Genomic DNA, 12,352 nt, shown 5'->3' on the forward strand with positions numbered 1-12,352 from the left:
CAGTGGATTATAATGTACGACTGCACAAGGCTAAATTATACAACACAATACCCGCGGATGATCCATCGTAGCTTCCTTTTATAAGAGAAATCCAGCATCCATGTCAGTGTCAGGCTTCGGATTTGACTTCTAAGAGCTTTTTTCTCATGGAAATAATAAGAAATGCTTTGAGTCTTAATCTACAAATTTGCCAGATTGAATAAATTCTGCAACTACCAGCAGCTTTCCTTTTGTTTGAACTGCCTACAGTTCGGTTCTTTTATGAATGAGATGGCAGCCGTTTTTCTGCCGTGTCATCATCTTGCTTGGATCTGGTCATGTGATGTTTTCAGTACTTGATCATATTTGTTTTGAGCAGATAGTCCAAAGCAGATTCTTCTTCTAACAAAATGTTTTCCTCTCACTGTCTTCGCTGCTGCTGACCTCGCTATGCTGCTTTCTAGTTTCTCAGCTGATGCCAGTGTTGGGCCTCTCTTCCAAGCGACAGAAGCCCACTTTTTGGCAACGGTTCACGTGAGGTAACCACCCTCCCCCACCACCACCCCCCAGCTCATCCTCCTCCCCCCGCCAGGCTCGGGCTCTTGCTATCTTGCCTCCATGAGACAGCTCCACTGAGGCTTGCAAGATCAGCTGCCGTGCGAGCCCAGCTGAGGCTTGCGGGCGCTCACGTTGCTAGATTTCATTTGTGAGTAAACATTTGAGTCCGCGCGCTCGTGCATGCAGGCGCAGAGAAATACTGGTGCGCATGAATAAACAGAGTATAAACACACAGGCGGTTTTTCTTTTACCTGTCTCCTGCTTTCCTCCCCCCCTCTTTCTTTCTCCCACCCTCACCTGGCCCTCCCACTTCCTGGCACCCCTGTACATTGCTCCTGCCAACCTGCTACTAAAACATGTAACCTACACTGTGAACCCCCACCCTTCTTGCTCTGCAGCCGTGGGCCCTGACAGGCCGAACTGTAATGCGTAGTGGCACAGGCTCGCCTCTCCTCCATCCTCCACCATTGCCGCAGCAGTTCTGCAGATTGCTATTTGCTGACATTGGGAATGAGATTAAAGGCAGGGGTTAGAAAAGAAGCATTCAGAGATTGAAATGCGGCGATGACAGCTCTCTCTCCTGTCATCCCGTAGAAACAGAGGGCCACAGCATTGTCAGGCTGCTCAAAGGGCATTCTGAAGCAACAAAGCACATTAACCTAGAAGGGAAATAAATGAAGCAGTACACAAATTATAACCTCTGGCTTATCAGTGGCTGGAAGTTAAACTCTTTAGACTCATAATAATTTTGGTAACCACTTGCTTGCCTATTTGTCTTTATTTAATTGTGAAAACCTGATTTGTACCTTTATTCAGTCAACTTTTTATATCTGGGTTCACAAAGAGGCGTCATTTACACTACGCCAGAAATGTATTTATTTATTTTTTGCACCACTAGGAGGTGAGAATGGCCGCATTATTTACATAATACAGAGAAAGAATATTCTTAGCTTGACTGAAGATTCTCCCAAAACACTGTTTTACCCATGTGATACAGTTTACAATTTCTTTTCTGTTATTAATCATTCTTGGACATGATTGGAATTTATTGATGACAGGTTTAGGATAAAGTGAGATAGATGTAGGAAAAAAAATCTGTTAAAATAGCTTCATTGTTGTGGTTTCTAAGGCACAAAGTGATACAAGGTATCAGTGAAACAGACTTCTGTGTTACTATATCCCACAAGCGTATCTTGAGTCCACTTTGATGCACCAAAAAAATTACCTTTTTTTAATCTCCATTTTTCTTTTCTTTTTTTTTTTTTTTTTTTACCAAAACCTCTTTTGGTAAAAGAGGTGCACATGCAGCAGAAAATGTCTGTTATTGGACTCATTAATATCTGTCACCAACATCTGTCCTAGGTGAGCTGATAACACTGATGACACAAAATACAGGTGTGAACACTGTCATCTTTAAAGACATCATCCCTCAGACTACCTTTGGAGTTTTTAATAAATGGATTGTTAGAATCAATTTAAGAAATGGATTACCAGGACACTGCGTGGTGACTTTTTCTTTAATTTAAAGTTTTGTTTTGATTGTTTTTAGAGCTGATTGGACCAGCTGTGGTCACCGTACAATGCTAAAATGTTCTGTGATTTACATAGAACATTTTGAACTGCGTTATGTCATTTTATGTTCATCAACTAGCCCAACACAATGTTGATGTTACATCAAGTGAAGCTGTGTAAAACGGCTGATGGCTGCAGCACTCTAAATTGTAGCTTTATGGTTTAAAATCTGCAGTGTTTTTGTGCTGATGTAGAACAAATCATTTTAAACTCTTCTACTTTTACATATATATATAGGCTCCAGAATAGTTTCAAATGCTGTGTGTTTTGACATATACACCTATCAGACATTTTAATCCAAGCATACGAGTTCAGTTGTAATCCCTGAATGGATTGTGCTTCTTTTATTAGTTTTGGATACAAGCTGCAGTTGCTGGCTTTGCCTTTGGGGTTTGCAAGGGTTGCACCAGCAGGATTGTATTCTTTAGTAACAGTGTGAAAAAGTTGGGCCCCCAAAAAAAAAAAAAAAAAGTTCCTTGCGATTCTTCTTTACATGCACGATCTTTGATTTGTGACGATGTAAGATCAAATTGAGCTGCAAGTGTGCTCCCTCTCTGCCTTTCATGCCGCTTCAGTATCCCAGCATGAAAAAACAAAGAAGGCAAAGACTGAGGGAAATCTGAAGCGTTCTGCCACTCAACATCCCCCAATCCCAAACAACGCCGTTTCACTGCCACTACAAATACATTAGAAATCAATTATTTATGGAACAAAGTCAGGGCCTCTTTAATCTTTTCCTTTTATCCAATTAAATTGTCTAACCATTCTAAGCCTCTGTAGCTCACAGGGAATGTGCTTCTTTTATTAAAAAAAAGGAGAGAAAAGAAGAAAAGATTCCTCTCTTCAGTCCTCCTTTTGACTTTCGATGTAACAGAGAAGAGACACTTCTGAGGCTTGAAGAATGAAAGCAAAGAAAGTGAGTAAAGTGTAAATGAACCCCCCCACCCCATCACCACCGCCTTGGTTCAACAGGAACTATTTGAAGTTTTTATATCAAGACTGTGGTTCCACTCCCCGCGCAAAGGGGGACGCAGGGGAGCGGTGAGGCTTTTCATGATTCCTTTATGCCCGGCTGAAATAGTTCGAAAGTATTTGGGATCATCTCCACGGGGGTAAATACACCGTTGCTTCAATTGCTGTCCTGTTTTATTCAACGAGTCAATTGAAGTGGTGTCTCAAAATTGAGAATGCTTATTTCCAGCACAGATGTGTGAAATAATTGATGTGAAGAATCGTAAAACACTCTTCACTGCTCTCTGTCATCATGCAGCGGGGCTTTTAGAAACAACACTGAAAAGCTTTGCGGGTTTTTTTTGTTTTGTTTTGTTTTTTATACTTTGTGGAGTAATGTTCAGAGCGCCCTCTGAAAGACTTTACAGGAGCTAAACCACTTGTGTTAAATGGAAGAACCACATTTGAGTGTTTCAGCTCTTGAGTGTTTCTGGCTGGAGCCAGAAAGCATCGGATGATTTCAAAAGTGACCTCAAGCTCCAACACTCGGCAGCAACATTACAGGATAGGTATGAAACCTGCAGCAGTTTTCTGCTTTGTTTAATATTCTTTGCAGAGTTTGAAGCCTCAAAAGTAAATGATACCATCAATCCAGCAGGTCTTAACTCTATAAAACAGGCCCTTCTTACCATTACTTCTTTAGGGTCTCTTCTTAGTCCAACAAACGACACACCGCAAGGTTTATTTAGTCAAGTCAAATCTAGTGAACTGACAAAAAATGAATTTTTATCATGCCAAATGTACATTAAACAAAAAGGCTAAATTTAAACTGTATTCTATATTTTTTTAATTGAATAAGCTGATATAATCAAAGAGTCAAGTCATGATTCTCTTCATCCATTAATATCATTTCTAGTTAAATAAACTTAAAGTTGACTGATTTCTATTATTACAACTAGGAAATTAACGCTGAGAATCAATTATCCATTTCAACAGCAGACCTCTACAAGCAAATTTTAATATGTCATGAAATTTACAAACCAACTTTTCAGTGTCATTACCATATCTAAAACATGGATTAATTTGGACAAAGGATGTGCTTTGAACTGGAGGACCACAAATTCAGGGATATACGTCAGCAAAATAAAGGTGGAGGAGTGGCATCATATGTGGACAAACAATTAAAATTTAGGATGCTGGATGATATGACAACTGTGATGGAAAATGTATTGTAATTACAAAAGCAATGTGTCCAGAGTATTAAAAATGGAACTTTTTGGAGATGATACAAATATTTTCTGCTCTGGTGATGATTTGCAATGTGCATTTCCTACTTAATGTCTGTCTTCTTTGTAGTTAAATTCTTTAATCTCTGTTTTTATTTGTTCTTTTAATGAATAACTAATATTCAACAAAAACAATGTTTAAAATCAATCATGGTTAATGTAAATTGGCCTTTTTGACAAAAATAAAAATAATTTAAAAATAAGCCCTACCCGTAGTTTCTACAGAGTAATACAAATTAAATAAAAAAGTGTAATGTAAACTACGTGACTGCATAAATATTCACCCCCTTTAAAGTGACTCCCCTAATTCAGATCAGAAAACTTTATCGAAAAGTACAAGTCAGGGGAGGACTACAAAAGGATTTCCAAGGCCCTAAATATTCCCAGGAGTTCTGTTCAATCCATCATCAATAAATGGAAGGAATATGGGACATGTGTAAATCTACCAAGAGCAGGCCGTCCTCACAAACTGAGTGACCCTGAAGAAGGAGAATTGTGAGAAAGACCACCAAGACCCCTGTGAGCTCTCTGAAGGAGGTACAAGCTTCAGCAGGTGAGATGGAGAGACTATATATATATATATATATATATATATATATATATATATATATATATATATATATATATATATATATATATATATATATATAGCAGCTGTTGCCCATATTCTTCAACACTCTAGGATTAATAGCAAAGAGAAAGCCACTGTTGAGAGAAAAAAAATAAAAAAACTTGTTATAAATCTTGATTAGAGTTTGTCAGACAGCATGTGGAAGACTCCCTGGTCAAGTGCTTCTCGGCAACTGGCCCTGGAAGGCTTGTAAAAATAAAAAGGAAAATAAATGCCACAAAATATAGAGAAATCCTGTAGGACTATCTGATGCTGTCTCTGCTAAAGAACTGTGTTGTATGGGCAGAGTTGATTTAGGACAGTCACTTTAAAGAGGTAAATATTTATGCAACATTACATACTTTCATATAAATGGTGTTACTCGATAGAAATTTGACTTTTTTTTCTAAAATATGGAAGGGTATTTTTTGTTTGTTTGTTTTTTTAGTCAGAAAGGGCAATTTCTTTTATTTTGGCCAAATAGCTCAATATCTGTCTTGTTTGACCATAAAACATTTTTCTTGAAGACTTTTGGCCTGTCCATTGAGTTTAAAGGTGCGTTTTCCCGCAGTTTCCAGTTCATGGTAGACTGGAGCCTTGGTGGTTCCTGAAAACCCATCTCCTATTACTCTAGGCAGTGGTGTCCAATCCTAGTCCTCAGAGCTACTATCCTGAATGCTTTAGTTGTTTCCCTTCTCTTCAGCAGGTCTTCATGTTCTTCAGAAGTCTATTTATCACTCAGTCATTCAAACCAGGTGTGTCAAAGCAGAGAAACACCTGCTCTAATCCTGGTCCTCGAAGATCGGGATTGGAGAATAATGTTCTAGGGCAACAGTCTAGGTATTCTTCCAAACCTTTGGGAATGTGGTGACGCATCTAAATACTAAAGTACTCACTGTATGTACAATTGTTTGAACTGATGATCTTAGAATCGAATGTTGTTTATAAATGGATCCAAAATGCTTTTCAGCTTGGGTAAATCTACAATTTTCCTCTTTCAATTTCCGCTTAGTTCCTTGAAATTTCCCCACTGTTCTGAGTATTGGTCAGTCTAATGAGTGCTGTCAAAAACCAATCCTTTTTTAAGCTGGCAAAGAGAAATTACAAGCTACAGTCCATCATAATCACTAAGGAGAAGTTATTAGGTTTTGGTCTGTCAGGTTAAGACATCTGTGAACTTTTAGTTCTACTTGTTAAAAGATTTAGGTGAACTTATGTATGAGCCTTTATAAATAATTTTGACCCTGTGTGGCTGAAAGAAAATTCACAATAAATTCAAATCCATATCTTGTTTTGAAAAATCATTTGGACATGCGACCTGTCCAGGGTGTGCCCTGCCTCTGGCACAATGACCGCTGGAGACAGACACTAAAGGGAAAAGCGCGTAAAGAATAAGGATAGGTTTAACGTTGTGTCTTGTATAATCATTTCACCCTGAAAAAGTCTAATTAATCATTAAAAGCCCCAAATTATGGACATTCATGCTCATGAGTGTAAACTTTAGACCACAGCTGTATTTTGTTGTAACAACCAAGTGCTTGTAATCCTGATTAAGTAGAAGATAAAAAGTGCAGAAATAAAAGCCTCCAGCAGCTTGAAGGCCGGCTGTAGACGGCGTCAGATCTGCTGCGTGTTTTCTGATGATGTGAGCTCGAGTGTGGGCTGCACGCAGCGTGGCATGACAAGTGTGTACGCATGCACTATACATTACATGTCTCCGTGTTTGTATGTGCATGTCTACATGTGTGGCGTGTCTAACGGAAGTTTTTTTTTCCCGCGCTGTGATGTGTGAATGTGTGTGCGTAAAACTGCGTACATTGTATCCACAGAGGTGCACAAATAGCTCCTCGGGGTCCTCGCGATCACAGGCTGCCAAAAGGAAAAGGATTTCCGAGAGGTTTCCTGCTCGTTATTTAAAGTGGGAGCCCTGTGGGACATGTTTGGCATTCTCATCCGCTCACTGAAGATGGCCTGTGATCCGGAGCCACTAACAGGCTTGGCGGGCTCCGTCTCTCACTAGCTCTCTCTCCTTTCTCTTTCCCTCTGGCTCTCTGAAGTGATTACCCTGCTTGTGATTCCACTGACACCCACATGTCCCCCGGAGACGTGCCGTCACTAGTTTGTTTAATCTGCCTCCCTGTACAGTAGGTAACGCAGCTGTAATTGAGGTGTGGATAGAGCTGCGGGAGCAGATGAAACCGATTGGAGGCTTTATGAAAACTTGTTGGTGCTCTGTTTCTCCAGGGATGACGGCAGCTCCCAGATTAATGTACAAAAAGCAGCTCTGATAAGAATTTTCAGAAGTTAAATGTCAGTTCTTTGTCTTATATTTTTTTTCCTACCCGTCAGTGAATGATGAGTCTTTTAATGTCAAATCAGTATTTGAACATTCTAATAATTCTTTCAAAATGTTGCCAGGAAAGTTGCAGATCTGCTCATCCTTTAAGATACTTTTCTCTGTTCGTGGAGCGGCCCATTTAAGATAATGACTTCTCTGAGATTAGGAAATTATTAACCAGCCTTGCAGTCAAGCAGATATTCAATCTTGTCGACACGTGACGACCAAAAGTTACGTTGATACCTGAGACAGATTCTGCTTTATACTCTGTTTGAATTTTTGATACGAAAACAGCAAGTTGAAGTGTGAAAATGCGAAGATCAGATACTTTATCTCCCCCCGGTTAGTGTCTCGCCTCTGTCTGTAACACGCCTGAACTGCTCTGTTCAGAACATACAGGGTGTCAATCAGCGCTCCAAATCAGCTTTTAGATGAAGCAAAAAAGGAAGGAAAAACGATCCATTGAACTGAATTAATTAAATATACTGTATCAAGCTTCTTTTGAGAGATGGCATCTGTCCTCAGATGTGTAAAAAATAAAACAGATATCTTTTCAGACCCTATAATTGTGAGATACCAGTAATTAAATTGACAGAGTTATTAATTGGGTTGAAGATAACTTGCATTGAGTCGAGGACATCTTAAACTCAATTAAAGATATCTCCAACTCAATTAAAGATATCCAAATGCCATGTCCCGTCGTACGCAATCAGGCTCTTTGTGGAGCAATAATATCAGTTCACTTGTGGCCCCTTTTTTACAAAGACTTCCTTGTTCTTCTAAAGTTTTCGTTTTATCGTTTAAAGCCTGACTTTTTGAACAGATGTCACTCTTTAGTGATGTGTATGGTTTCTTTAATGTGACATAATTATAGTATTTAATCCTTCCTTATCCAGTGTGTTTGAAATAGAAATGAAGATGAAGAGCTTCTGAAATGCATTTAAAGGGACAACGCCAAGTTTTTTGGTACGAAGTAGGATGAGCTGATCAACAGATCCTGTTGCTTCAGGCCTTTGAAGATTTTGAAATATCCTAAACACTTTTAATGTGCACTAAAATATGTATATTATCCATCAACAACAAAATTTATACAATTTTTTTTGTTTTGTTTTTTGCTCCTTTCAGTGTTTAAAAATTAAAATAACCAGGCATTTTTTTAATAATCTGTAAGACTAACCTATGACATGAACTGTCTTTCGTTTAAAATATCTAAGTTTATCTTCAACTTATTTGGTTTGTAGATTTAACAATAAAAAAAACAAGTGTTAAACATTTTCAGCAGAATCGGACAGCTTGGGATCATTCTTTACACGTTTTACCTTTAAAAAGTTGAGTAAATACCAACACAGTGGCAGTTTCTTGGTTAAGACAGCCTATTAGGGTCTCTCAGAAGGAAAGAAATGAAAAGGATATTAAGAACATAGAAATTTTGAGAAAAGATTTGGCTGGAATAAAGTCAAAATGTTGAAAAAAACCTTAAAATAGAAACAAAAATAAAACATAGAGTAACTGTTGATGATGAGTCTCAGCTACTTCCACAACAAATTTTAGCACAATATCTGTAAAATTATGTTATAGCATTTTTGTGTTTGCTGAAATTGATTAGCTGTGGTGGCCATCCTGAATCAACTTGATTCAAAAAAGTTAAGATGGACATGTAGTGAATATTTTCTGAAAGTTTCGGTAAATTATGTCCAGCGGTTCAAGAGATATTTAGCTAAAATAAAAAGACACACTCAGGTAAACACACTATTGTCCACCTTTTGCATTGGAGGAAAGACCTACAACAGCCATAAATCTTGTGTAAATAAACTAGTTACTCTTTACTTAAAAATAGGTTTTATTAAATGAAATATGAAATAGAATGTTGACTTTATTGGACTTTATTCTTGACACAAAGACTTTAATCTCAAAATTGGGACACAACAAATTCTAACCTAATTGTTTTTCTTCTGATTAACATTAATACACCATCGTAGTTCGGTTTAATTACACTGTAGGTTGTCTTTTGTTATTGCTAATCATCTTAAAACCAACAGGTTTTCTGAGCTCCAGTTAAAAACTCAGTGGTCTGACCCATCTTGTTTAGAGCAGTTTTATTTGATCTGCCAAAATTCATCTTTGTCTCTTTGTTCCACAAGGTTTTTCTTTGCTCTTTTTGTCAAAGAACCTTTTTTCCCATGGCACTGATACTAGAAGTAAGGTCATGGAGTTGTGTTTACAGCTCTTCTTACGTCTCTGAAATCTTTTTGTCATCAGATTAAGCCCTTTTCTGTCATGGAATGGAGGCAAAGTCACATTCCCAATAATAAACAAGATCAGCTGATTTGTTTACAGTGTTTCCAGAAATGGAAGCTGACTGTTGGATTGCAGAAAAATAACTTCTGACTTGAAATGCTTTAATGGATATAGAATGAATCTGTGCTCAGCTTCTCGTCTTCTTTCACCCTTCAGGTCGCTGTGCCAGCTGTGGGGAGAATGTGGTGGGTGAAGGCACCGGCTGCACCGCCATGGACCAGGTCTTCCATGTTGACTGCTTTGTCTGCATGACCTGCAGCACCAAGCTGCGTGGCAAGCCCTTCTACGCCGTGGAGAAGAAGGCGTACTGTGAACCTTGCTATATCGTAAGCACTCTCTGCCCTTCTTCACCCCCTCACACAGACACACTCTCTGCTTGATCTTACAGACGTGTTTCCAGTTCTTGAGATCTTAGTGAAATGTCTGCTACATTCTTAAATCAAAATCACACAAGGTGACAATCCCACTGTCATTTATCCATCCCTCCTTTTTTTTCACTTATCTGTAGTCCGGTCATGGAGGTATCAGGTTCAAACATCCTTCTCCTTAGCAACGCTCTCTAGCTCCTCCTGGGGGATCCCAAGATGTTCCCAGGCCAGAGAGGATGTGTAATCCCTTTAGAAAGTCAGGGGTTTGTCCTGGGGTCTCTTCTCAGTGTGCCTTGAAAACTTCCAGTGGTAGGCACCCAGGAGGCATCCTAATCAGATGCTCAAACTGCCTCAGCTGACTCCTTTGTTTACGGAGGAGCAGCAGTTTTACTCTGAGCTTCCCCTTAGATGATGGTACTCCTTACTTTATCTCTAAGGCTGAGCCTAGCCACCCTATGGAAGAAGCCCATTTCAGCTTCTTATATCCCAGGTCTTGTTCTATCTGTCATGGTCCACACCTCATGACTATAGGTGAAGGTTGGAACCAGTACATCGAGAGCATTGTCTTTCAGCTTAGCTCATTTTTCACCACAACAGACTGAAGCAATGCCCTCATTACTCAAAATAAAGTCCTGATCCGTCAATCCATTTTCTGTTCCATCCTTCCATCACTCGTGAACAAAACTTCCAAATGCTTGAATTCCTTTGCTTGAGGCAGAGACTCATCCCCAACCCAGAGGATGCATTTCAGATGCCCCCTCTGGGTTTTTCCATTTGAGAACCATAGTCTCAGACTCTGAGGATCTGACCCTCATCCCAGTCACATCACACTCAGCTGTGAACCATCCCAGTGCACACAGAAGGTCATGGTTTGAAGACACAAACAGAACGACATTTGCAAAAAGGCAGAGATGAGACCCTGAGGTTCCCAAACCAGACATCCTCCTCTCCACGACCGTTTCTTGAGATCCTGTCCATGAACACAGCATGCTCTGCAGCACTCTACACAAAATGCCCTGAGGACATGGTCTTAAGTGTTTTCCATAAAAACTACAAAGCACACGTCAGCTCATCATACTACCATGCTGTTCTGAATAACTGCATAGGTGAAGATCTGGGTTCACTGTTTATTAAAGCAGACAAAAGAACAAAAGCCACCCTGTTTTGCCTGGAACCAGAGGTTTGACAATCAGTCACAACCTGCTTTCTTTCATTGACACACCTCAGACTGATTGAAAAATAATTCATTAGCCATATAGACAGTTGGTACTAATTTCTGTTTTAGACACAGTTTCATCAGAAGTCATGTGTTTGAACTGGCCCAGGTTGAAGTAACCCGAATGAGTACACTTTTAGACTTGATCGTTTCTATTTCAGTACTTCAATATCTTTTTATTAGTTCACTCTGGATAATGAGATCAGAGATGCATTCAATGACGTTTTATATTTCAAAATTTTCAGATTTCTTTGCTGAATAAGTTGATAAACACACACACCTGCGAGTTTTGTTCACATATCACTCTGAAGATTGATGCAGTATCTGCAGTTACAGCTGATTACCCGACAGATATGGTTAAAGTTATTAAATCATTACAGAACATTACACGGTGTAAATGTACTACGTCAGTAAGACAGAAGACGGTTTTATTTGTTTGTTTTGGGGTTTTTTGGGGTTTTTTTTTTTTTTTTATTTGAAGTTAATTTTCCCGGCAAAAGTTTATCAAAACCAGAAATAATTGCAAGAAAGAAATCCCAGTTATTTTTAAATTGGGCTTTTCTTACTCCATCTTGTAAAACTATGGTTTGCTTTCTTGTCAGTGTGTTGTGCAACGCAAACACAAGTGTTTTCTATTCCCAACATTGTCAGGAAAGACACGTCGTTTTGCAGAACCACAGGGAAGTCCTTTAGTAGAAGTGTTTCCCCACTTTGGTTTCATTTAAACGTCGTTCAGTTTCGTCATCAGTCCAGCAGCTAGAACTGACAGAGGCCGAGTTTCTTCATGCATAGCACTAGGAAGTTGTTATAAATAAGGGTTATAAGCTTTAAATGTTCACTTGGTTTTACTTTATTTCAGGGACATTTAAATCTTTAGATTCTGTTTGTGGAATTGTAAACAGATTTTTTGGGGGTAACTGGGACCAGTTGTAGGACGGTCGTCCTCCGATCAAAGGGTCCTGCACTGTGCACACACACACACACACACACACACAAATCAAAAGAAAAAAAAAAAGAAAATTTTATAACTTGATCTTGGTTTTCAAGATGTAATATTTCAAATTCTTTATACAAAAATAAGAATTACTGCTTCCCATGAATACAATTTAAAAGAAGTATCCCTTAATTTAATGTAGGAAAATATAAGGGCCTAGCGATTTTTGAAGGAATACATAT

The 12,352-nt window shown here is 38.8% G+C and overlaps 1 protein-coding gene across 6 annotated transcripts in view; it reads left to right on the forward strand.

Annotated features, from left to right (window-relative positions):
- The window catches only part of lpp (LIM domain containing preferred translocation partner in lipoma), a 193,850-nt gene that overhangs the window by 151,770 nt on the left and 29,728 nt on the right, over positions 1-12,352 (forward strand). For all 6 annotated transcript variants that reach the window (XM_017423523.3, XM_017423525.3, XM_017423524.3 and 3 more), the window contains one exon: positions 9,749-9,918. In XM_017423523.3, the coding sequence (XP_017279012.1) occupies positions 9,749-9,918 (170 nt within the window). The remainder of the gene's footprint in view (positions 1-9,748; positions 9,919-12,352) is intronic.

The sequence above is a fragment of the Kryptolebias marmoratus genome, linkage group LG24 (genome assembly GCF_001649575.2).
Source record: "Kryptolebias marmoratus isolate JLee-2015 linkage group LG24, ASM164957v2, whole genome shotgun sequence".
Lineage (NCBI taxonomy): Eukaryota > Metazoa > Chordata > Actinopteri > Cyprinodontiformes > Rivulidae > Kryptolebias > Kryptolebias marmoratus.